The 26,045-nt window shown below is 47.3% G+C and overlaps 2 protein-coding genes across 3 annotated transcripts in view; one reads left to right on the top strand and one right to left on the bottom strand.

Moving 5' to 3' along the window:
- Positions 1-16,771, bottom strand: part of NSMCE2 (NSE2 (MMS21) homolog, SMC5-SMC6 complex SUMO ligase) — a 197,078-nt gene extending 180,307 nt beyond the window's left edge. Inside the window, exons 1-2 of the mRNA XM_066578786.1 lie at positions 16,710-16,771; positions 7,543-7,695 (exon numbers count right to left, since the gene is read on the bottom strand). Coding sequence (XP_066434883.1) covers positions 7,543-7,681 — 139 coding nt within the window. The 5' untranslated portion in view covers positions 7,682-7,695; positions 16,710-16,771. The remainder of the gene's footprint in view (positions 1-7,542; positions 7,696-16,709) is intronic.
- Positions 16,772-16,809: 38 nt separating this feature from the next.
- WASHC5 (WASH complex subunit 5) overlaps positions 16,810-26,045 on the top strand; it is a 78,995-nt gene continuing 69,759 nt past the window's right edge. Inside the window, exons 1-8 of one of the 2 annotated variants that reach the window (XM_066578784.1) lie at positions 16,810-16,886; positions 18,602-18,828; positions 19,593-19,738; positions 19,815-19,899; positions 21,257-21,357; positions 22,307-22,499; positions 24,469-24,621; positions 24,865-24,978. In XM_066578784.1, coding sequence (XP_066434881.1) covers positions 18,643-18,828; positions 19,593-19,738; positions 19,815-19,899; positions 21,257-21,357; positions 22,307-22,499; positions 24,469-24,621; positions 24,865-24,978 — 978 coding nt within the window. In that variant the 5' untranslated portion in view covers positions 16,810-16,886; positions 18,602-18,642. Of the gene's footprint in view, positions 16,887-16,979; positions 17,118-18,601; positions 18,829-19,592; positions 19,739-19,814; positions 19,900-21,256; positions 21,358-22,306; positions 22,500-24,468; positions 24,622-24,864; positions 24,979-26,045 lie in introns of those variants that run through there. The other variant, XM_066578785.1, reaches the window with a different exon arrangement.

Genomic DNA, 26,045 nt, shown 5'->3' with positions numbered 1-26,045 from the left:
CTATGTACAAGAATATATCTAATATAATACTGCCCCCTATGTACAAGAATATATTATAATACTGCTCCTATGTACAAGAATATATCTACTATAATACTGCCTGCTATGTACAAGAATATAACTACTATAATACTGCTCCCTATGTACAAGAATATAACTACTTTAATACTGCCCCCTATGTACAAGAATATAACTACTATAATAGTGCCCCCTATGTACAAGAATATAACTACTATAATAGTGCCCCCTATGTTCAAGAATATAACTACTGTAATACGGCCCTCCTATGTACAAGAATATAACTACTATAATACTGCCCCCTATGTTCAAGAATATAACTACTGTAATACGGCCCTCCTATGTACAAGAATATAACTACTATAATACTGCCCCCCTATCTACAAGAATATAACTACTATAATACTGCCCCTATGCACAAGAATATAACTACTATAATACTGCCCCCTATGTACAAGAATATAACTACTATAATAGTGCTCCCTATGTACAAGAATATAACTACTATAATACTGCCCCCTATGTACAAGAATATATCTACTCTAATACTGCCCCCTATGTACAACAGTATAACTACTCTAATACTGCCCCCTATGTACAAGAATATAAGTACTATTATACTGCTCCTATGTACAAGAATATAACTACTATAATACTGCCCCCCTATGTACAAGAATATAACTACTATAATAGTGCCCCCTATGTACAAGAATATATCTACTATAATACTGCCCCCTATGTACAAGAATATATCTACTATAATACTGCCCCCTATGTACAAGAATATAAGTACTATAATACTGCTCCTATGTACAAGAATATATCTACTATAATACTGCCTGCTATGTACAAGAATATAACTACTATAATACTGCTCCCTATGTGTAAGAATATAACTACTATAATACTGCCTCCTATGTACAAGAATATAACTACTATAATACTGCGCCCGATGTACAAGAATATAAGTACTGTAATACTGCCCTCCTATGTACAAGAATATAACTACTATAATACTGCCCCCTATGTACAAGAATATAACTACTATAATACTGCTCCTGTGTACAAGAATATAACTACTATAATACTGCCCCCTATGTACAACAATATAACTACTATAATACTGCCCCCCTATGTACAAGAATATAACTACTACAATACTGCCCCCTATGTACAAGAGTATAACTACTATAATACTGCCCCCCTATGTACAAGAATATAACTACTATAATGCTGACTCCTATGTACAAGAATATAACTACTATAATACTGCGCCCGATGTACAAGAATATAAGTACTGTAATACTGCCCTCCTATGTACAAGAATATAACTACTATAATACTGCCCCCCTATGTACAAGAATATAACTACTATAATACTGCCCCCTATGTACAAGAATATAACTACTATAATACTGCTCCTGTGTACAAGAATATAACTACTATAATACTGCCCCCCCTATGTACAAGAGTATTACTATAATACTGCCCCCCTATGTACAAGAATATAACTACTAAAATGTTGACTCCTATGTACAAGAATATAACTACTATAATACTGCCCCCTATGTACAAGAATATAACTACTATAATACTGCTCCTATGTACAAGAATATAACTACTATAATACTGCTCCTATGTACAAGAATATAACTACTATAATACTGCTCCTATGTACAAGAATATAACTACTATAATACTGCTCCTATGTACAAGAATATAACTACTATAATACTGCTCCTATGTACAAGAATATAACTACTATAATACTGCCCCCTATGTACAAGAATATAACTACTATAATACTGCCCCCTACGTACAAGAATAAAACTACTGTAATACTGCCCCCTATGTACAAGAATATAAGTACTATAATACTGCCCCCTATGTACAAGAATATAACTACTATAATACTGCCCCCTATGTACAAGAATATAACTACTATAATACTGCCCCCTATGTACAAGAATATAAGTACTATAATACTGCCCCCTATGTACAAGAATATAACTACTATAATACTGCCCCCTATGTACAAGAATATAACTACTATAATACTGCCCCCTATGTAAAGGAATATAACTACTATAATACTGCTCCTATGTACAAGAATATAACTACTATAATACTGCTCCTATGTACAAGAATATAACTACTATAATACTGCCCCCTATGTACAAGAATATAACTACTATAATACTGCTCCCTATGTACAAGAATATAACTACTATAATACTGCCCCCTATGTACAAGAATATAACTACTATAATACTGCTCCTATGTACAAGAATATGACTACTATAATTCTGCTTCCAATGTACAAGAATATTTCTACTATAATACTGCCTCCTATGTACAAGAATATAACTACTATAATACTGCCCCCTATGTACAAGAATATAGCTACTATAATACTGCCCCCTATGTACAAGAATATAACTACTATAATACTGCCCCCTATGTACAAGAATATAACTACTATAATACTGCCCCCTATGTACAAGAATATAACTACTATAATACTGCCCCCTATGTACAAGAATATAACTACTATAATACTGCCCCCTATGTACAAGAATATAACTACTATAATACTGCCCCCTATGTACAAGAATATAACTACTATAATACTGCCTCCTATGTACAAGAATATAACTAGTATAATACTGCCCCCTATGTACAAGAATATAACTACTATAATACTGCCCCCTATGTACAAGAATATAACTACTATAATACTGCCCCCTATGTACAAGAATATAACTACTATAATACTGCCCCCTATGTACAAGAATATAACTACTATAATACTGCCTCCTATGTACAAGAATATAACTAGTATAATACTGCCTCCTATGTACAAGAATATAACTACTATAATACTGCCTCCTATGTACAAGAATATAACTACTATAATACTGCCCCCTATGTACAAGAAGATAACTACTATAATACTGCCCCCTATGTACAAGAATATAACTACTATAATACTGCCTCCTATGTAGAAGAATATAACTTCTATAATAATGCCTCCTATGTACAAGAATATAACTACTATAATACTGCCTCCTATGTACAAGAATATAACTACTATAATACTGCCCCCTATGTACAAGAATGTAACTACTATAATACTGCCCCCTATGTACAAGAATGTAACTACTATAATACTGCTCCTATGTACAAGAATATAACTACTATAATACTGCTCCTATGTACAAGAATATAACTACTATAATACTGCCCCCTATGTACAAGAATATAACTACTATAATACTGCCCCCTATGTACAAGAATATAACTACTATAATACTGCTCCTATGTACAAGAATATAACTACTATAATACTGCTCCAATGTACAAGAATATAACTACTATAATACTGCTCCTATGTACAAGAATATAACTACTATAATACTGCTCCTATGTACAAGAATATAACTACTATAATACTGCTCCTATGTACAAGAATATAACTACTATAATACTGCCCTCTATGTACAAGAATATAACTACTATAATACTGCTCCTATGTACAAGATTACTGCTATAATACTGCTCCTATGTACAAGAATATTACTACTATAATACTGCCCCCTATGTACAAGAGTATAACTACTATAATACTGCCCTCTATGTACAAGAATATAACTACTATAATACTGCTCCTATTTACAAGAATATAACTACTATAATACTGCCACTATGTACAAGAATATAACTACTATAATACTGCCCCCTATGTACAAGAATATAACTACTATAATACTGCCCCCTATGTACAAGAATATAACTACTATAATACTGCCCCCTATGTACAAGAATATAACTACTATAATACTGCCCTCTATGTACAAGAATATAACTACTATAATACTGCTCCTATGTACAAGATTACTGCTATAATACTGCTCCTATGTACAAGAATATTACTACTATAATACTGCCCCCTATGTACAAGAATATAACTACTATAATACTGCCTCCTATGTACAAGAATATAACTACTATAATACTGCTCCTATGTACAAGAATATAACTACTATAATACTGCTCCTATGTACAAGAATATAACTACTATAATACTGCTCCTATGTACAAGAATATAACTACTATAATACTGCTCCTATGTACAAGAATATAACTACTATAATACTGCCCCCTATGTACAAGAATATAACTACTATAATACTGCCCCCTATGTACAAGAATATAACTACTATAATACTGCTCCTATGTACAAGAATATAACTACTATAATACTGCTCCAATGTACAAGAATATAACTACTATAATACTGCCCCCTATGTACAAGAATATAACTACTATAATACTGCTCCTATGTACAAGAATATAACTACTATAATACTGCCCTCTATGTACAAGAATATAACTACTATAATACTGCTCCTATGTACAAGATTACTGCTATAATACTGCTCCTATGTACAAGAATATTACTACTATAATACTGCGCCCTATGTACAAGAATATAACTACTATAATACTGCCCTCTATGTACAAGAATATAACTACTATAATACTGCTCCTATTTACAAGAATATAACTACTATAATACTGCCACTATGTACAAGAATATAACTACTATAATACTGCTCCTATGCACAAGAATATAACTACTATAATACTGCTCCTATTTACAAGAATATAACTACTATAATACTGCCCCTATGTACAAGAATATAACTACTATAATACTGCTCCTATGTACAAGAATATAACTACTATAATACTGCCCCCTATGTACAAGAATATAACTACTATAATACTGCCCCCTATGTACAAGAATATAACTACTATAATACTGCTCCTATGTACAAGAATATAACTACTATAATACTGCCCCCTATGTACAAGAATATAACTACTGTAATACTGCTCCTATGTACAAGAATATAACTACTATAATACTGCTCCCTATGTACAGGAATATAACTACTATAATACTGCCCCCTATATACAAGAATATAACTACTATAATACTGCCCCCTATGTACAAGAATATAACTACTATAACACTGCTCCCTATGTAGAAGAATATAACTACTATAATACTGCTCCTATTTACAAGAATATAACTACTATAATACTGCCCCCTATGTACAAGAATATAACTACTATAATACTGCCCCCTATGTACAAGAATATTACTACTATAATACTGCTCCTATGTACAAGAATATAACTACTATAATACTGCTCCTATTTACAAGAATATAACTACTATAATACTGCCCCCTATGTACAAGAATATAACTACTATAATACTGCCCCCTATGTACAAGTATATAACTACTATAATACTGTCTCCTATGTACAAGAATATAACTGCTATAATACTGCCCCCTATGTACAAGAATATAACTACTATAATACTGCCCCCTATGTACAAGAATATAACTACTATAATACTGCTCCCTATGTACAAGAATATAACTACTATAATACTGCCCCCTATGTACAAGAATATAACTACTATAATGCTGCTCCTATGTACAAGAATATAAGCACTATAATACTGCTCCTATGTACAAGAATATAACTACTATAATACTGCCTCCTATGTACAAGAATATAACTACTATAATACTGCCTCCTATGTACAAGAATATAACTACTATAATACTGTCCCCCTATGTACAAGAATATAACTACTATAATACTGCCCTCTATGTACAAGAATATAACCACTATAATACTGCCTCCTATGTACAAGAATATAACTACTATAATACTGCCCCCTATGTACAAGAATATAACTACTATAATACTGCCCTCTATGTACAAGAATATAACTACTATAATACTGTCCCCTATGTACAAGAATATAACTACTATAATACTGCCTCCTATGTACAAGAATATAACTACTATAATACTGCCTCCTATGTACAAGAATATAACTACTATAATACTGCCCCCTATGTACAAGAATATAACTACTATAATACTGCCCCCTATGTACAAGAATATAACTACTATAATACTGCCTCCTATGTACAAGAATATAACTACTATAATACTGCCCCCTATGTACAAGAATATAACTACTATAATACTGCTCCCTATGTACAAGAATATAACTACTATAATACTGCCTCCTATGTACAAGAATATAGCTACTATAATACTGCCCCCTATGTACAAGAATATAACTACTATAATACTGCTCCTATGTACAAGAATATAACTACTATAATACTGCCCCCTATGTACAAGAATATAACTACTATAATACTGCTCCTATGTACAAGAATATAACTACTATAATACTGCTCCTATGTACAAGAATATAACTACTATAATACTGCCCCCTATGTACAAGAATATAACTACTATAATGCTGCTCCTATGTACAAGAATATAACTACTATAATACTGCCTCCTATGTACAAGAATATAACTACTATAATACTGCCCCCTATGTACAAGAATATAACTACTATAATACTGCCCTCTATGTACAAGAATATAACCACTATAATACTGCCTCCTATGTACAAGAATATAACTACTATAATACTGCCCCCTATGTACAAGAATATAACTACTATAATACTGCCCTCTATGTACAAGAATATAACCACTATAATACTGCCTCCTATGTACAAGAATATAACTACTATAATACTGCCTCCTATGTACAAGAATATAACTACTATAATACTGCCCCCTATGTACAAGAATATAACTACTATAATACTGCCCCCTATGTACAAGAATATAACTACTATAATACTGCCTCCTATGTACAAGAATATAACTACTATAATACTGCCCCCTATGTACAAGAATATAACTACTATAATACTGCCTCCTATGTACAAGAATATAACTACTATAATACTGCCCCCTATGTACAAGAATATAACTACTATAATACTGCCTCCTATGTACAAGAATATAACTACTATAATACTGCCCTCTATGTACAAGAATATAACTACTATAATACTGCCCTCTATGTACAAGAATATAACTACTATAATACTGCCCCCTATGTACAAGAATATAACTACTATAATACTGCCCCCTATGTACAAGAATATAACTACTATAATACTGCTCCTATGTACAAGAATATAACTACTATAATACTGCCCCCTATGTACAAGAATATAACTACTATAATACTGCTCCTATGTACAAGAATATAACTACTATAATACTGCCCCCTATGTACAAGAATATAACTACTATAATACTGCCCCCTATGTACAAGAATATAACTACTATAGTACTGCCCCCTATGTACAAGAATATAACTACTATAATACTGCTCCTATGTACAAGAATATAACTACTATAATACTGCTCCTATGTACAAGAATATAACTACTATAATACTGCTCCTATGTACAAGAATATAACTACTATAATACTGCCCCCTATGTACAAGTATATAAGCACTATAGTTCCTCCCCTGTGGAATACACGTTGCTGACAACATAAGGTGTTTCGGAGTATATGTGGGATGTCCCTGCAGTGAGATGCATGTCTTACATCCGCTCTGTATCAGGTCGAGGGCGACTCCTGTGGTGATGTCCACTCCGGTGTCGATGTAACCCTGGCAGTTCTTGAGGGAGGACAGACAGGTCTCCACGGCGGCTGCGGAGAGCAGCGATGTGCCCGGAGAGGTCATGCTGTGCCGATCACCTATGAAACGATAATGGATCCACTTAGTAACAGTTAGCCGTTTGGGTATTCCACGTCATCTTCATACTTTTCGGTGCGCTGACCCCGTAGTGACCTCGGTTTTCTCATTGGACATCACGTTTCCTGACAATTCAGTTATTTATGGTAAATAAGGCGATACCTCAAAATAGATGAAAACCAACATAAAATTCTATTTAATTGCAAATATTACAGGGAAATCATTTGTGAACTGCGATGAGCTCTAAAACACCGTAAGCGGTCCGCTCTCCGTGAGGCTCCTCGTGGTACATGACGCTTGTGAGTGGCATCTGTCTCTCTGAAGCGTCCAGCAGTAGGCGGCCATCACTGGAACGCTCCATCTTCTGTCATCTCTTTAATGTCCCGCTGGAATCCTTCACCTTGTTCCTCACTCACAGCTCCCACATTTTTAGGAAAGTAGTCAAGGTGGGATTGGAGGGAATGCACTTTAAACTCACCAGGCGACCTAAAGCTTGAGATGCCTTCAGCATTCGTCCGACGATCTCTTTGTAGTCAGGATCTTTCTTATCGACTACACATTTCTCTACAACCTCATTAAAGGGGTTGTCCCGCGGCAGCAAGTGGGGTTATACACTTCTGTATGGCCTGGTCCTTAACCCCTTCCCGCTGCAGGGCGTAAGTTTACGTCCTGGCAGCCTGGTACTTCCCGCAACAGGGCGTAAACGTACGTCCTGGAGATAGCACGGGATCACATAAGATCCCGCGCTATTCCGCAGCGGGAGCCGGCTGTCAGTCACAGCCGGCGTGCCGCTGCAACAGCGGGGGGTCATCGGAGATACGACCCCCGCTGTTAACCCCTTCCCTGCCGCGATCTAAGTAGATCGCGGCAGGGAAAGAGTTCACAGAGGGAGCGCGGCTCCCTCTGTGTCTCCGGCCGGAACTCACGATGTCATCGCGAGAGCCCGGCCTGTCACCATGGCAACAGGACGCCAGACACCGGCGTCCTGTATTGCCTATGCCTATGATCGCTGTATAAGCGATAAGGCATGGCAGAGCAGTAGCTCTGCCATGCCTTATACCAGCGATCATCAGGGCAGTGGTTAAAGTCCCTCAGAGGGACACAAACAGTGTAAAAAAAACAAAGATTAAAAAAAGAATTTAAAAAAATATAAAAAAAAAAGAGTAAAAAAAAACATTTTTTAATGCTTTTTCTCAGATTAGCATAAAAAAAGGTAAAAAAAAAAAGCCCACATATTTGGTATTGTCGCGTCCGTAAAGACACGTACAATAAGTTGCACATGCTTTTGACTGTGCACGGAAAAAAACGCTAAAAAAACGCTAAAAAACTGAGGCAAAATGCTAATTTTTAGCATTTTGCCTCACTAAAAACGCAATAAAAGTGATCAAAAAAGCCGTATGTACCCCAAAATGGTACCAATAAAATCTACAGCTCGTCTCGCAAAAAATAAGCCCTCAGAGAGCTCTGTACATCAAAAAATAAAAAAAGTTACAGGACTTTGAATGCAGCAATTTAGAAAAAAAAAAAAAAAAAAGATTACCCAGAAAAACGGTTTTTATTGCAGAAAAGTGGGAAAACCTAAAAAAAATGTAAGAATTTTGGTATCGTGTAACCATACCTGTCCGCAGAAAAAATGGAATGTCTCATTTATGCTGCATGAGTACCGCTGTTAAAAAAAAATTAAAAAAAATCTATGGCAGAATTGATGCGTTTTCTCTCCCTGCTATCATTAAAAAAAAAAAAAAGTTTTACAATATAGTCCATGTACCCAAAAGTGGCACCGATAAAAACTACAGTTGGCCACGCAAAAAACAAGCCCTTATACGGCCGCGTCCACGGAGAAATAAAAAAGTTATGACTTTTGATAAACGGAGAAGAAAATCCGCCAAAAATTGTTGCGTCCTTAAGTCCAAAATAGGCCGTGTCATGAAAGGGTTAAAGGGGTTGTCCCGCGGCAGCAAGTGGGGGTATACACTTCTGTATGGCCATATTAATGCACTTTGTAATGTACATCGTGCATTAATTATGAGCCATACAGAAGTTATTCACTTACCCCCTCCGGTGCTGGCGTCCCCGTCTCCATGGCTCCGACTAACGCTGTCTTCTCCTTCCATTTAGACGCGCTTGCGCTGTGCGGTCTTCTGCTGTGTTCAATGGAGCCGCTCTGGCGTGCTCGCGCCGGAGAGCTGGTCTGCCCATGCGCAGAAGACATGTGCGGCGCGAGCACGCCGGAGCGGCTCCACTGAACACAGCAGAAGACCGCACAGCGCAAGCGCGTCTAAATGGAAGGAGAAGACAGCGTTAGTCGGAGCCATGGAGACGAGGACGCCAGCACCGGAGGGGGTAAGTGAATAACTTCTGTATGGCTCATAATTAATGCACGATGGATATTACAAAGTGCATTAATATGGCCATACAGAAGTGTATAACCCCACTTGCTGCCGCGGGACAACCCCTTTAAGGACCAGGCCATACAGAAGTGTATAACCCCACTTGCTGCCGCAAGACAACCCCTTTAAGGACCAGACCATACAGAAGTGTATAACCCCACTTGCTGCCGCGGGACAACCCCTTTAAATGCCATCCACCCTTCTTTGTGAGAATCGCTCATGGTATTGACCAACTCTTGATCAGCTATCAGCCTTCTAATGTCTGGTCCCACCAACACACCATCCTTTAATTTTGCCTCTGAGACCAAATATTTGAAGCATTCTCTATCTCTTGGAAGTGAGTTCACGAATTCTTTAATCCCAATTTTATATGGAGAGGCGGTAGAAGAACTTTATGTGGAGGGACCAAAGTTTCTTGACCGACTGAGTACCCTTGGCTGCCAACTCTTCTTGGTCCAGTGATTTTGTCGGTCTCGACTGTCCCATAGACACAGAAAACAAGGGGATTTGGTAAATCCAGCTTGTTGCCCCAGCAGCATACACAGGACCTTTAAATCCCCACACACTTGCTAACCGTGGTCTTCATATTTAAGTTTATGAAGACCCAATTCCAAGTTCTCATAGGTTTCCTTCAAGTGTACGGAATGACCTACAGGGATGGAAGCGTAAAAACCGACGTTGTGGAGCAAAACGGCCTTGAGACTTCTTTTTGAAGAATCTATGAAAAGACGCCATTGTGGTGAATCATATTGGATTCTGAATTGACCCATCAACCTTCGACATCGATGCAATAAATCAGCTTGTCTTCCTGGGCAAAGTAAGGAACGAACTCCTTGTCACGATGTCCGAACCATAAAAGAGACACTCCTGGCAATAATGAATCCCTGCTTTTGAGCCTCGAACCGAGTGACTCAGCGGCATCTTTGGGGAGATTCAAGTCTCTTAACAAATCATTCATCTCCTCCTGGGAAAAACCGTTGGTCTTGTATCATCCTCAAAGTCAGAAGCTGATTTGTCCTCTGGTTCAGGTATGACACCACCTTCATCGGAGCTAGGTATTTCTTCCATGGTAGCCGGAGGCTTGGGTACTGGTATATCTGTGCCATGGGGGATGGGACGAATTGCTGAGTGACGATTGGGGTATTAAATGGAATTATCGCCTTTCACATCACATGAACAGTCGTCACTCTGGTTCTTTTGCTCTCGCCATACCATAGGAATCCTGTAACAGAAAGCTTTTTTCTTGCCCTTGAACCAATTTCGGAGGTCCTCCACACACTGTTTGCACTCTTTATGAGGCTCTTCAAGTTTTAGTCCTGATTACGTGAGGAACACTTTCACAAAGTCTGTAATATTCAGCTATTTATTCACCACAAATGACGCAGAAACTGCCAGGCGAATTAATACACCTCCACAGAGCCGTAACGCTAACGTGGGGAAAGACGATTTAAGAATGACCAGCTAACCCCAAGAGATTGTGGGAGTCACTCCCTCTCTCTACGTTTGTCAGCGGTCACAGCAGCACAGAGCCGGCGTCACTGGCAGCAGCAGCAGGTACTGAGCAGGGGAGCGAGCTGTCAGCGGCCACAGCAGCAGAGAGCCGGCGTCACTGGCAGCAGCAGCAGGTACTGAGCAGGGGAGCGAGCTGTCAGCGGCCACAGCAGCACAGAGTCGGCGTCACTGGCAGCAGCAGCAGGTACTGAGCAGGGGAGCGAGCCGTCAGCGGCCACAGCAGCAGAGAGCCAGCGTCACTGGCAGCAGCAGCAGGTACTGAGCAGGGGAGCGAGCTGTCAGCGGCCACAGCAGCACAGAGCCGGTGTCACTGGCAGCAGCAGGTACTGATCGGGGGAGCGAGCTGTCAATGGCCACAGCAGCAGAGAGTCGGCGTCACTGGCAGCAGCAGCAGGTACTGATCAGGGGAGCGAGCTGTCAGCGGCCACAGCAGCAGAGAGCCGGCGTCACTGGCAGCAGCAGCAGGTACTGATCAGGGGAGCGAGCTGTCAGCGGCCACAGCAGCACAGAGTCGGCGTCACTGGCAGCAGCAGGTACTGAGCAGGGGAGCGAGCCGTCAGCGGCCACAGCAGCAGAGAGCCGGCGTCACTGGCAGCAGCAGCAGGTACTGATCGGGGGAGCGAGCTGTCAGCGGCCACAGCAGCACAGAGTCGGCGTCACTGGCAGCAGCAGCAGCAGGTACTGATCGGGGGAGCGAGCTGTCAGCGGCCACAGCAGCAGAGAGCCGGCGTCACTGGCAGCAGCAGCAGGTACTGAGCGGGGGAGCGAGCCGTCAATGGCCACAGCAGCAGAGAGCCGGCGTCACTGGCAGCAGCAGCAGGTACTGAGCAGGGGAGCGAGCCGTCAATGGCCACAGCAGCACAGAGCCGGTGTCACTGGCAGCAGCAGCAGGTATTGATCAGGGGAGCGAGCCGTCAATGGCCACAGCAGCAGAGAGTCGGCGTCACTGGCAGCAGCAGCAGGTACTGAGCGGGGGAGCGAGCCGTCAATGGCCACAGCAGCAGAGAGCCGGCGTCACTGGCAGCAGCAGCAGCAGGTACTGAGCGGGGGAGCGAGCCGTCAATGGCCACAGCAGCAGAGAGCCGGCGTCACTGGCAGCAGCAGCAGGTACTGAGCGGGGGAGCGAGCTGTCAGCGGCCACAGCAGCAGAGAGCCGGCGTCACTGGCAGCAGCAGCAGGTACTGAGCAGGGGAGCGAGCTGTCAGCGGCCACAGCAGCAGAGAGCCGGCGTCACTGGCAGCAGCAGCAGGTACTGAGCAGGGGAGCGAGCTGTCAGCGGCCACAGCAGCACAGAGCCGGCGTCACTGGCAGCAGCAGCAGGTACTGAGCAGGGGAGCGAGCCGTCAGCGGCCACAGCAGCAGAGAGCCAGCGTCACTGGCAGCAGCAGCAGGTACTGAGCAGGGGAGCGAGCTGTCAGCGGCCACAGCAGCACAGAGCCGGTGTCACTGGCAGCAGCAGGTACTGATCGGGGGAGCGAGCTGTCAATGGCCACAGCAGCAGAGAGTCGGCGTCACTGGCAGCAGCAGCAGGTACTGATCAGGGGAGCGAGCTGTCAGCGGCCACAGCAGCAGAGAGCCGGCGTCACTGGCAGCAGCAGCAGGTACTGATCAGGGGAGCGAGCTGTCAGCGGCCACAGCAGCACAGAGTCGGCGTCACTGGCAGCAGCAGGTACTGAGCAGGGGAGCGAGCCATCAGCGGCCACAGCAGCAGAGAGCCGGCGTCACTGGCAGCAGCAGCAGGTACTGATCGGGGGAGCGAGCTGTCAGCGGCCACAGCAGCACAGAGTCGGCGTCACTGGCAGCAGCAGCAGCAGGTACTGATCGGGGGGAGCGAGCTGTCAGCGGCCACAGCAGCAGAGAGCCGGCGTCACTGGCAGCAGCAGCAGGTACTGAGCGGGGGAGCGAGCCGTCAATGGCCACAGCAGCAGAGAGCCGGCGTCACTGGCAGCAGCAGCAGGTACTGAGCAGGGGAGCGAGCCGTCAATGGCCACAGCAGCACAGAGCCGGTGTCACTGGCAGCAGCAGCAGGTATTGATCAGGGGAGCGAGCCGTCAGCGGCCACAGCAGCAGAGAGTCGGCGTCACTGGCAGCAGCAGCAGGTACTGAGCGGGGGAGCGAGCCGTCAATGGCCACAGCAGCAGAGAGTCGGCGTCACTGGCAGCAGCAGCAGGTACTGAGCGGGGGAGCGAGCCGTCAATGGCCACAGCAGCAGAGAGCCGGCGTCACTGGCAGCAGCAGCAGGTACTGAGCGGGGGAGCGAGCCGTCAATGGCCACAGCAGCAGAGAGCCGGCGTCACTGGCAGCAGCAGCAGGTACTGAGCAGGGGAGCGAGCAGTCAGCGGCCACAGCAGCAGAGAGCCGGCGTCACTGGCAGCAGGTATTGATCAGGGGAGCGAGCCGTCAGCGGCCACAGCAGCAGAGAGCCGGTGTCACTGGCATCAGCGGTAGACACCAAGCGGGGGGAGCGAGCTGTCCGCGGCCACAGCAGCAGAGAGCCGGTGTCACTGGCAGCAGCAGCAGGTACTGAGCAGGGGAGCGAGCTGTCAGCGGCCACAGCAGCACAGAGCCGGTGTCACTGGCAGCAGCAGCAGGTACTGAGCAGGGGAGCGAGCCGTCAATGGCCACAGCAGCAGAGAGCCGGCGTCACTGGCAGCAGCAGCAGGTACTGAGCGGGGGAGCGAGCCGTCAATGGCCACAGCAGCAGAGAGCCGGCGTCACTGGCAGCAGCAGCAGGTACTGAGCAGGGGAGCGAGCAGTCAGCGGCCACAGCAGCAGAGAGCCGGCGTCACTGGCAGCAGGTATTGATCAGGGGAGCGAGCCGTCAGCGGCCACAGCAGCAGAGAGCCGGTGTCACTGGCATCAGCGGTAGACACCAAGCGGGGGGGAGCGAGCTGTCCGCGGCCACAGCAGCAGAGAGCCGGTGTCACTGGCAGCAGCAGCAGGTACTGAGCAGGGGAGCGAGCTGTCAGCGGCCACAGCAGCACAGAGCCGGTGTCACTGGCAGCAGCAGCAGGTACTGAGCAGGGGAGCGAGCCGTCAATGGCCACAGCAGCAGAGAGCCGGCGTCACTGGCAGCAGCAGCAGGTACTGAGCGGGGGAGCGAGCCGTCAATGGCCACAGCAGCAGAGAGCCGGCGTCACTGGCAGCAGCAGCAGGTACTGAGCAGGGGAGCGAGCAGTCAGCGGCCACAGCAGCAGAGAGCCGGCGTCACTGGCAGCAGGTATTGATCAGGGGAGCGAGCCGTCAGCGGCCACAGCAGCAGAGAGCCGGTGTCACTGGCATCAGCGGTAGACACCAAGCGGGGGGAGCGAGCTGTCCGCGGCCACAGCAGCAGAGAGCCGGTGTCACTGGCAGCAGCAGCAGGTACTGAGCAGGGGAGCGAGCTGTCAGCGGCCACAGCAGCACAGAGCCGGTGTCACTGGCAGCAGCAGCAGGTACTGAGCAGGGGAGCGAGCCGTCAATGGCCACAGCAGCAGAGAGCCGGCGTCACTGGCAGCAGCAGCAGGTACTGAGCGGGGGAGCGAGCCGTCAATGGCCACAGCAGCAGAGAGCCGGCGTCACTGGCAGCAGCAGCAGGTACTGAGCAGGGGAGCGAGCAGTCAGCGGCCACAGCAGCAGAGAGCCGGCGTCACTGGCAGCAGGTATTGATCAGGGGAGCGAGCCGTCAGCGGCCACAGCAGCAGAGAGCCGGTGTCACTGGCATCAGCGGTAGACACCAAGCGGGGGGAGCGAGCTGTCCGCGGCCACAGCAGCAGAGAGCCGGTGTCACTGGCAGCAGCAGCAGGTACTGAGCGGGGGAGCGAGCTGTCAGCGGCCACAGTAGCACAGAGCCGGTGTCACTGGCAGCGGCGGCAGACACTGAGCGGGTGAGCGAGCCGTCAGCAGCCACAGCAGTAGAGAGCCGGCGTGTGGGATAGAGCTGAGAGGCGGCACAGACACGTCTACGGAGGAAGCTGTGAGGGAGTATATGGCCAGGGGAGATGCTTTGCGGCAAGGCTTCGCCAGGGCAGGTGGGATTCCCAGACCTGCTGCAGTATCACACCGTCGGTGCCGGTGCTGTCTAGCGGTTCAGAACGGGGAGAGAGAAGGGGGACGGCTGCTCCGGCGAGAGTGATTGCTGTGGCGTGCTAGGACCTTGCTCATGGCAGCCAATCAGCTCCAGCGGGCGTCACCGCCCTGTCAAGGGTGGGGGGTTGGGGGTCACACGCACATATGTGATCTATCCTAATGAGGGGTCAGACGTATATGTGTTGTGCTATATTCTGATGGGGGGGGGGGGGGTCTAACGCATATATGTGATATATCCTAATGAGGGGGGTGGGGTAGGGGGGTCAGATGTATATATGTGATATATCCTAATGAGGGAGTGTGGGGGGGGGGGTCAGATGTATATATGTGATATATCCTAATGAGGGAGGGGGGGGGGGGGGTCAGATGTATATATGTGATATATCCTAATGAGGGGGGTGGGGTAGGGAGGTCAGATGTATATATGTGATATATCCTAATGAGGGAGTGGGGGGGGGGGGGTCAGATGTATATATGTGATATATCCTAATGAGGGGGGTGGGGTAGGGGGGTCAGATGTATATATGTGATATATCCTAATGAGGGAGTGGGGGGGGGGGGGGTCAGATGTATATATGTGATATATCCTAATGAGGGGGGTGGGGTAGGGGGGTGTGAGTGTCACATGTATATATGTGGTATATCCTGACGAGGGGGGGGGGGGGTTCAGATGTATATATGTGATATATCGATATGAGGGATCACACGTATATGTGTTGTGCTATATCCTGACGGGGGGGGGGGGGGGGGGGGCACGCGTATATATGTGATATATCCTGACAGGGGGGGGGAGGGGCGCACGTATATAGGTGATATATCCTGACAAGTGTCACATATATATATACACACTTAGTCTGATGGCATTTAACCCATTATAGTCTACGGACTCGCTTTTCCCGGATGAGCAGCACCAGAGTGACGGCCGGCGGGAGAGCCGAGACCCCCGAGGGAGCGGCTGTGGGGTCACTCCTAGAGCCGTATATACCCAGCCACCCCCGGCTTACAGACCATGCTGAGACTTGTAGTACTTCTGCTCAGCGCATTACCTGCTCTGCTCCTACAAGCCTCCCGCGCCGCTCTCCACAGGCCACGCCTCCTCCTACGGCTGGCTGTTGCTATGGAAGCACGTGACGTCATCCCCAGGCGCCGGCATCAGCTGACAGCAGGGCGGCGGGTCATGTGACGAGGAGCCGCTATGTCCGCTGCTTCCTGCCAGGTCTGAGGTGAGAGATTCCCACACACTGCAGCTTGGACTACAGCTCCCAGCATGCACTGATACTCGTTGGGCTGTGTGGGCATTATGGGAGCTGCAGTTCTCCGAAGGGGGTACCGGCTGAGCTGGGTGGTCGGAGGGCTGCTGTGTCCCCTTAGATGACACGTGACGTGATCTGCCTGTTGCCATGGGTAACCGCTGCTGACCGTGTCCTGCAGACACCCAGTGCGCTGATGTTACCGTAAGTCTCGTCCGCAGGGCGTGTAACCCGCGTGTCATAGGACTGTTAGCGTGTTCAGCGTCCTATGGGGCGGAGCACAGGAGCCAACAGCCCACTGACTTCACGGGCTCCGTAAATCCGCGGTGACGGCACGTGATCCGGCGCGGTTGTCACATATTGACCCGTGAAGGCGGTGCGCCCCCTGGTGTTTGGGCTTCAGCGCTGCGTCGGTCCGGAAGCTTCTGTAACCTCATGTAGAAGGTTCCCGGCTGCTCTACGGGGACCCATCGCACGGATCGCTGCCATCAGCGGGCGCGGACCCGAGGAGGATTGTGGGGCTAACGGATCCACTCAGCGATGGCATCAACAACCCCGCCAGTCTCGCTGCCCGCCTCTCTGCGGCCCGCGGTCACCTCTGGAGTTAGGTCGTTAAATGGAAGCAAACTGAAGCCCTTCTGTTCCCCTCCGTCTCACGGACTACAGTGCGACAAAATACGGCCGCGAGCGAACGGACCAGACGCCATTGTGAAAGCAGCGGAAAAAGGAAGCTTTTCGTTTAATTCAATTTTTCTGTTCCCAAAATGTAAAGACAGAATTGTTTACGAAACCCCGAAGGCGCTTCAGCCGGGCGCGTGCGGAGCGAGATCTGTGCCAGACGTGGAGGTATGACCCCCCGCTGTTGTGATCGGGGTCGTACCCAGCGCCGGCCCCATGGACAGCAGTGGCAGGACTCAGCGCTCCCCAGCCGGAGGATCCCTGAAGTGATGCGGCCTTCACATGGTGGGGATCGCGATGCTGATGGGGGATTCGCGGCCCCATGTCGCCCTCGCCGTGTGAGCTCAGCCTATTTACACGGACGCTTTCCTCGCCCTCGCCGTGTGAGCTCAGCCTATTTACACGGACGCTTTCCTCGCCCTCGCCGTGTGAGCTCAGCCTATTTACACGGACGCTTTCCTCGCCCGAGTTTCGTCTGATTGCGATGTAGACGAGCCCATGATGGGACGCGCTGCGCTCGCTCTGCTCGCCGGCTATGTCACCCGTTATTTCCGTGGCGTCGCGCTCGCAGGCGGTGGGATTTTTCGAATGTAACTATTGGAATTTCCTGCGGTCTCTTTACTCCCCCACACGAGCCGCGGTGCGATGTACTCGTCCCCCAGAATGCATCACTCTTGTGGAAATAACCTCAGTTTACGAGTTTGTCGCAGCGATGTCGCACTCGCCAGTGTGAGTCCGGCCCCATGCAGGCGTGAACCGCCTCTAACCTGTGATTTGCATTTAGATTAAAGGGGTTGTTTGGGTTGGAGAACCATGGCATCTTTCTTCCAAGCACAGCGCCCCCCTTGTCCTCAGAGTTCTGTCTGGTACTGCAGTTCAGTTCCATTGAAGTGAATGGAAGCACAGCTGCAATACCAGCCACAACCCACGGACAGCGGTGGCGCTGTGTTTGGAAGAAAGCTGCCATGGTTCTCTAACCCTGAACAACCGCTCTCTACCGCCCCCCGCAGGTCTGTCTGCTGATATCTGCAGCTCCACGACGTGAAACAAAATGGTGGACTTTCTGGCTGAGAACAATCTTTGCGGACAGGCGATCCTGCGCATCGTTTCCCGCGGCAACGCTATCATCGCGGAGCTGCTGAGGCTCTCTGAGTTTGTGCCCGGCGTCTTCAGGCTGAAAGACAAGGCGGACCAGCAGAAATACGGAGAGATCATCTTTGATTTCAGTTACTTCAAGGTAAGCTGTTGCTGGGGCCCCCCTCAACCCGAGGACCTGGGACCACAGACTGCCCCACGCGGGCCGGGGGCCACAGACTGCCCCACGCCTGCTGGGACCCCTCTGACTCGGGACTGCAGTTCTGTTCTTTTTAGCTGTGGGATGTTGTAAGTAGCAAGCTGAAGGGGGCGCCAGTGATGCACCATCATTGTGTTTGCCGGGAGGTCACAGTCCGGCCGGGGCGCAGCCGGGACTCCTGCAGTTAGGCCGTTGGCATTGGTCAGTAACTGCGCCCAGTTGATTATCCCTGATTTCCGGTCACTAGCTGACTCATCCTGCCATCCTCGTGGCTGTGGCCACATTAGTCCAGTTAGTGGCCCTGTGCGCTGGGAAATACAATCCCCCTGCTACTGCTCTTCCACTTACCTCTGCACCGTCCTGTGCACTTGTCTATTTACACAAGGAGAAGAAAGGTGCGCAGGGGAGTGGGGGCGGCAGGGGCCCGAGGGCGCTCGTGCAGCGGGGGCCCCGAGGGCGCACGTGGAGTGGGGGCGGCCGGGGCTGTCAAAATTGTCGCCACTCGCACTTCAGAGTACTCGCAGCAGACCACCGCTGACCCCCGGCCCTCTGGGCAGCACTTTTTTATCATGTACAAGCGCTCTGCCCGCATCACATGGGCCATAGAATGGAGCCAACTGCAGTTGTAGAATCATGTCTGAGCGAGCAGGATGTGTGCCGCCACTAAGGTCACCGGAGCGCCGCTTCAGCGTATTTTGTCTTCTCAGGGCCCGGAGAACTGTGAGGGGAGGTTGGAGGCCAAACCAGAACTTCAGGACCTGGATGAGGAATTCCGAGAAAACAACATAGAAATCCTCACCAGATTTTACCTGGCCTTCGAGAGTGTCCACAAGTACATCGTGGATCTGAACAGGTGGGTGCGGCCCGCTGGCGGTCCTGAGGTCTGTCCGCACGCCGGAGCTGTTCTCACTGCCGTTGTTTCTCCTCAGATATCTGGATGATCTCAATGAAGGGATTTATATTCAACAGACTCTGGAGACGGTTCTGCTCAACGAGGACGGGAAGCAGCTGCTGGTGAGCGCGGGCGGCGCGGGGAGGCAGATGGACGCCGCACCGTGGGGCTGACCCCAGTTCTTCCTTTCATATGGAATGACTTTGAAGATATATTGGATTCCTTAACCCCTTCCTGCTGCGGCTCTTCTTGTTTTGTTCATCACCCCTGTTTGCGTTTTCCGGTGACCCTTGGGCTCGGCGCCGTCCAGCGTATCACATTATGTATTGGGAAATTTTAAAAAAATTCTTTGTTGGGTAAATGGAATGAAAAACCTCAATTCGGCGATTCTTGCGGGGCTTTTACCGCGGGCACATCGGGGGTTTATGAAGTGCTGCTTAAAAAAATGTAAATACTTGTTAAAGAAGAAGTTTTCTGCCTTTTGGCCCCATGACGTTTTTGTGTTTCCCCTGATGCTGCTGTCTGGGGGTCTGATTTTTGCGCGGTGACCGTTTTTATTTGCAGCATTTGGGGTGCGACTTATTGATCCCTTTATCCTTATTTTTTCTTTTTGGAGGCGGGGCCGTTGTGTATTTTATAGTTATTTTTTTCTGATGGCGATCGCCGGACGGGATTAAAAAAGGTGCTTTTTTAAAAATAAATTTGTAAATTGAACTTTTGCGGACGCCGTGATACCAATTTTTTATGTATTTGTTTCAGATTTTTGGGAGAAGGCGGTTTTAAACTTTTCATATTTGTTCTCATAAATGTAAAAAAAAAGTTTTGACTTTTTCCTTTTTGCATTTTCTTTCAGTCTCCATGGGTGACTTGAACTTGTGATCCTTTGATTGCTTATTACAGTATAATGCAATACTATTGTACTGCATTATAGTGTATTGTTACTGATATCCTATTAAGACTGTCCACGGGCACATCTTAATAGGCAATCAGTTATAGCAGCCCTGGAGGGCTTTAGAAGGCCTCGGGCCCAAACGGCAGCTTTTGACCTCGTCACGAGGAGCCTTTAGGACATTGCAATCTCTGATTGTTCTTCAATCTTGGGCGGTTGCAGGTGGGTTTTAGCTGTCAAAGACAGCCAACACCTGCCACGTATGCCGAGCCACTCGGTACATGAACACCCTGTGTGTTCTGTCGGGAAGGGTTAAGAGGACCAGTCACTGGATAGAACCGGCTGTATACCTGTGCAGGCGCAGCCCCGCTGACTCTTGCCGCGTCGTTTTTCCATACAGGCCTCCGTTCGTCTGCACAGCCTCTTCTCAGGTCCAGCACCAAGAAATGGTGCAAGAAGTTCAAATATTGATGACCAATGAAGAAAGCTTTTTTATGTATTAACTCTTAAGAGGCTTCAGTATTTCACCATAAAACGGCCATGTTTCAGTAAGCAGACATGTTTAAAGGTTGTCCTTTCTTCCTGCCCAGTGTGAGGCTTTGTACCTGTACGGGGTGATGCTGCTGGTGATCGATCAGAAGATTGAGGGAGAGGTGCGGGAGAGGATGCTGGTGTCGTACTACAGATACAGGTATATATATATCCTGGTACGCGGCTTATACCACCCTGTGCCCGCACATCATGTGGAGCCTTAACCCCTCTCCGTGCCATGATGTAAGTGTACTCCCTGGGTGGGGAGGGCTTCCTACAAATGGACGTAAAGGTATGTGCTACTGATGGCGTGCGGCCAGAAGCTGAGCCCACGCCATCCGCAGAGGAAACTGCGCCAATTTCACAGCTAATTTACTCTTTGCAAATCAAAGGCTGAAATGTACAGAAAAAACCGCAGGCAGCATGAGGCCCCGTTGTGTCTAAGTAATGCCTGATCACTATGTAAATGGTACAACGTTCTAATCTGTCCTGTTTCAGTTCTGCACCATTTAGTAGATATGACTTTGCTGGCTGTGAATGCTAACTCTGTTGTATACAGCTAGAGGCAGTAACCCTGTATACCGCTAGTCTAGACCTGCTCTCAGCTGACAAGTGGATACAATTGTATCCAGTATAGGCAATGCTCTATGAGCTAAAGAACCCGGACTGTTACATTGTAGCAACTAGCAGAGAGGTTTGTGCAGCTGCTGCTGATGTGTTAAGCTCACAGAGCATTGTCTAGACCACATACAGTTGTATGCACTTGACAGCTGACAGTATCTTTCTTGAAGGGCAGGGGGATGTAGATACGAGTGGTACTTAAAGTAGTTGGTAAAGCCAGACCCCTGGCGAGATCGGAGCACCAGACTATTTCATCTCTTCACTGTCCTGGCTTAATAGACTCAGTAAGTATCCCTGATGAGCTCTCCGGGCCGCATCTCGTTATAACGCTTATACCTTGTATCCAGTGTCTATACATACAAACCTGTTAGAGGTTTTGTTCTAGTACCAAATGAATTACTTCCTCCGTAACTAATGTATTGAAGCGCGACCTACTGAAGCGCCTCTGAGACCTCCTTTAAGTTCACATTCTGTTTTTGGTTACCCAGTGCTGCTAGATCTTCGGCTGATTCCAATATGGACGACATCTGCAAACTACTGCGCAGTACGGGGTATTCCAGCCAGCCAGGGTCTAAGCGTCCTCCCAACTACCCAGAGAGCTACTTCAGCCGGGTCCCAATTAGTGAGACCTTCATCAATATGGTGATCGGCAGACTGAGGTCAGATGATATTTATAACCAGGTGAGAACAACCTCTTCTATAAGACGAATGTAAAGTGAGACGAGCTGAAAAAGTAAAAACATAAAGAACTTTTTGGTTTTGCATGTTAATATAAATAATGGGGGTTCTCATTCCATTGTTTACCCCCAACAGGCACATAGACACCATATAGAGGTATACCATGCATAGGACCCCCATCCGCCCAATAGCCAGAGCAAAGAGCCAGAAGGCAGCTCCTACTCTGCAGAACAAAACGTACTTCAGCAAAAAAGCATATTCTATATAAAATACTGAGTAAATATGCTAATTACATTAATTATCCTGTACTGATCCTGAGTTACATCCTGTATTATCCTCCAGAGCTGCACTCACTATTCTGCTGGTGGAGTCACTGTGTACACACATTACTTATCCTGTACTGATGCTGAGTTACATCCTGTATTATACCCCAGAGCTGCACTCACTATTCTGCTGGTGGAGTCACTGTGTACATACATTACTTATCCTGTACTGCTCCTGAGTTACATCCTGTATTATACTGCAGAGCTGTACTCACTATTCTGCTGGTGGAGTCACTGTGTACATACATTACTTATCCTGTACTGATCCTGAGTTACATCCTGTATTATACTCCAGAGCTGCACTCACTATTCTGCTGGTGGAGTCACTGTGTACATACATTACTTATCCTGTACTGATCCTGAGTTACATCCTGTATTATACTCCAGAGCTGCACTCACTATTCTGCTGGTGGAGTCACTGTGTACATACATTACTTATCCTGTACTGATCCTGAGTTACATCCTGTATTATACTCCAGAGCTGCACTCACTATTCTGCTGGTGGAGTCACTGTGTACATACATTACTTATCCTGTACTGATCCTGAGTTACATCCTGTATTATACCCCAGAGCTGCACTCACTATTCTGCTGGTGGAGTCACTGTGTACATACATTACTTATCCTGTACTGCTCCTGAGTTACATCCTGTATTATACTCCAGAGCTGCACTCACTATTCTGCTGGTGGAGTCACTGTGTACATACATTACTTATCCTGTACTGCTCCTGAGTTACATCCTGTATTATACCCAGAGCTGCACTCACTATTCTGCTGGTGGAGTCACTGTGTACATACATTACTTATCCTATACTGCTCCTGAGTTACATCCTGTATTATACTGCAGAGCTGCACTCACTATTCTGCTGGTGGACTCACTGTGTACATACATTACTTAAAGGGGTTGTCCCGCGAAACAAAGTTGGGGTATACACTTCTGTATGGCCATATTAATGCACTTTGTAATGTACATTGTGCATTAATTATGAGCCATACAGAAGTTATTCACTTACCTGTTCCGTTGCTGGCGTCCCCGTCTCCATGGTGCCGTCTAATTTTCAGCGTCTAATCGCCCGATTAGACGCGCTTGCGCAGTCCGGTCTTCTCCGTGTTGAATGGGGCTGCTCGTGCTGGAGAGCTGCTCCTCGTAGCTCCGCCCCGTCACGTGTGCCGATTCCAGCCAATCAGGAGGCTGGAATCGGCAATGGACCGCACAGAAGACCTGCGGTCCACCGAGGGTGAAGATCCCGGCGGCCATCTTCGCAAGGTAAGTAAGAAGTCACCGGAGCGCGGGGATTCGGGTAAGTACTATCCGTTTTTTTTTTTTTCAACACATGCATCGGGTTTGTCTCGCGCCGAACGGGGGGGCTATTGAAAAAAAAAAAAACTTTCGGCGCGGGACAACCCCTTTAACCTGTACTGATCCTGAGTTACATCCTGTATTATACTCCAGAGCTGCACTCACTATTCTGCTGATCCTGGATGAATTCTACGATATAACGTTACACCGCCGGTAGTTCCCTCATTAATGGGGTTGTTATTGTTACCCCCTTACATGCCCGGATTTGGTTTGTCGCTCGTTATGCCTGATCCCCCGTTATCCTCTGGTACATTTTACCCCATGCGCTGCTGTCTGATGTTCCTCTCTAGGTGTCAGCCTACCCTCTACCAGAGCACCGGAGTACGGCTCTAGCCACACAGGCGGCCATGCTGTATGTCATCCTGTACTTCCACCCCTCCACCCTGCACACCCACCAAGCCAAGATGAGGGAGATAGTGGACAAATACTTCCCGGACAACTGGGTGAGTGCCAGCCTTACCGGACTTGTGGACCCTCGGGGGCGCTGCAGGACCGCTTACACTGGACACAAGATGACTGATTGTTTCTATTCACTGACATCTGGCATAAAATTGAAACAAAGTATTTTGGAAACTTTTTGTTCTCTTAAAAATTGGAAGCAAACTTTAAGAAGCTGCAGTGCTGCCGGAGCGTCTGAGTGAGGCGCCGCTCTGTGTCGCTGCCTGAGCCTTGTCTTCTCTCTGCAGGTGATCAGCATTTACATGGGGATCACGGTCAATCTCATGGAGGCTTGGGAACCTTACAAAGCTGCAAAGACGGCTCTGAACTACACGCTGGACCTGCCCAACATCAAGGAGCAGGTAGAGCGCCGCTGCGTGCCGCGTCCCCGCAGGACTCATGGCTTCCTTACTGCTTCGTATCTTTTACTAGGGCTGCATTTCTCTGATGGGGGGAATTAACTGGGTTCCCCAACATCACATCGGTGGCTCGGTGTCACACCAATCCTTGCTAATACACATTTTTATAAAATGCCACACTCCTCATCTCCCTTAACGGCCCATCCCCCATCTGTCTACTCTGGCTGCTCCTGGACACGTCCTCCTGTCGTCACATCTATGTAACAGCGCTGTCCTCAGCACGCAGGTCAGCATGTGCAGCGCAGGCTGTGTCTCTGCTCTCTCTTCCCTGCATTTAGTAAGCTTGGCTCCCCCTTCTCCCACAACAGGTTTCATATGCCCAGCTACGGCCAGTGGGTCCTATCAGGGCTGGGAGAGAGGCGGTTTGCAGAGATCCAGCCCCCTCTCCTCCTCAAAAAGACAAAAAGGAAAAATAGGCTCAGAACCCAATCCAGTCGCATCCTAATCCCAGCCGCTCTGGCCATGAGCATCAGCGAGGAGTCAGATCCCTTTACGATATAACTTTTATTGTATTTTACAAAGATTGCACATGGAAACGACAGTATTTACCGGCCCGGTGTGCTGCAGCCGTATATACTATATGGTGGGGTATTACTGCCCACATTGTCGGGGTTATCCCGCGTCCTGGTAGCGGTCAGTCTGTGGATATAGATATACCTACATGTGTTATCAGCCGGTCGGTACTGGAGGCGACGATCAGATGGGCAGAAAACAATAAACGGGTGCGTTCCCCATAGAGACCAATAGCACCAAGGGAGTTCTGGTAGCTGGAGGTCCAGGGAAGCCCCCAGAGCGCCCCCTACAGCATCTGACTAAATGCTCTGCTCGTCAGACCCCGCCGCACCGTCCGCCAGCATAGGGGGGAGCTGCCGGACCTGCTAGTTATCTTCTGAGGTTAAAGGGAACTTGTCGCCCATCCACACTGTAATCCCCCTGGACAGTTTAGGCTCAGATGAAGGGTACATTCAGCAGTAACGTTGTTCTCTGCCCGGAGCATGCCTGCAACATGA

The sequence above is a fragment of the Eleutherodactylus coqui genome, chromosome 9 (genome assembly GCF_035609145.1).
Source record: "Eleutherodactylus coqui strain aEleCoq1 chromosome 9, aEleCoq1.hap1, whole genome shotgun sequence".
Lineage (NCBI taxonomy): Eukaryota > Metazoa > Chordata > Amphibia > Anura > Eleutherodactylidae > Eleutherodactylus > Eleutherodactylus coqui.
Note: the sequence above shows the minus strand (reverse complement) of the source record. Positions and strands in the feature narration are given on the sequence as shown.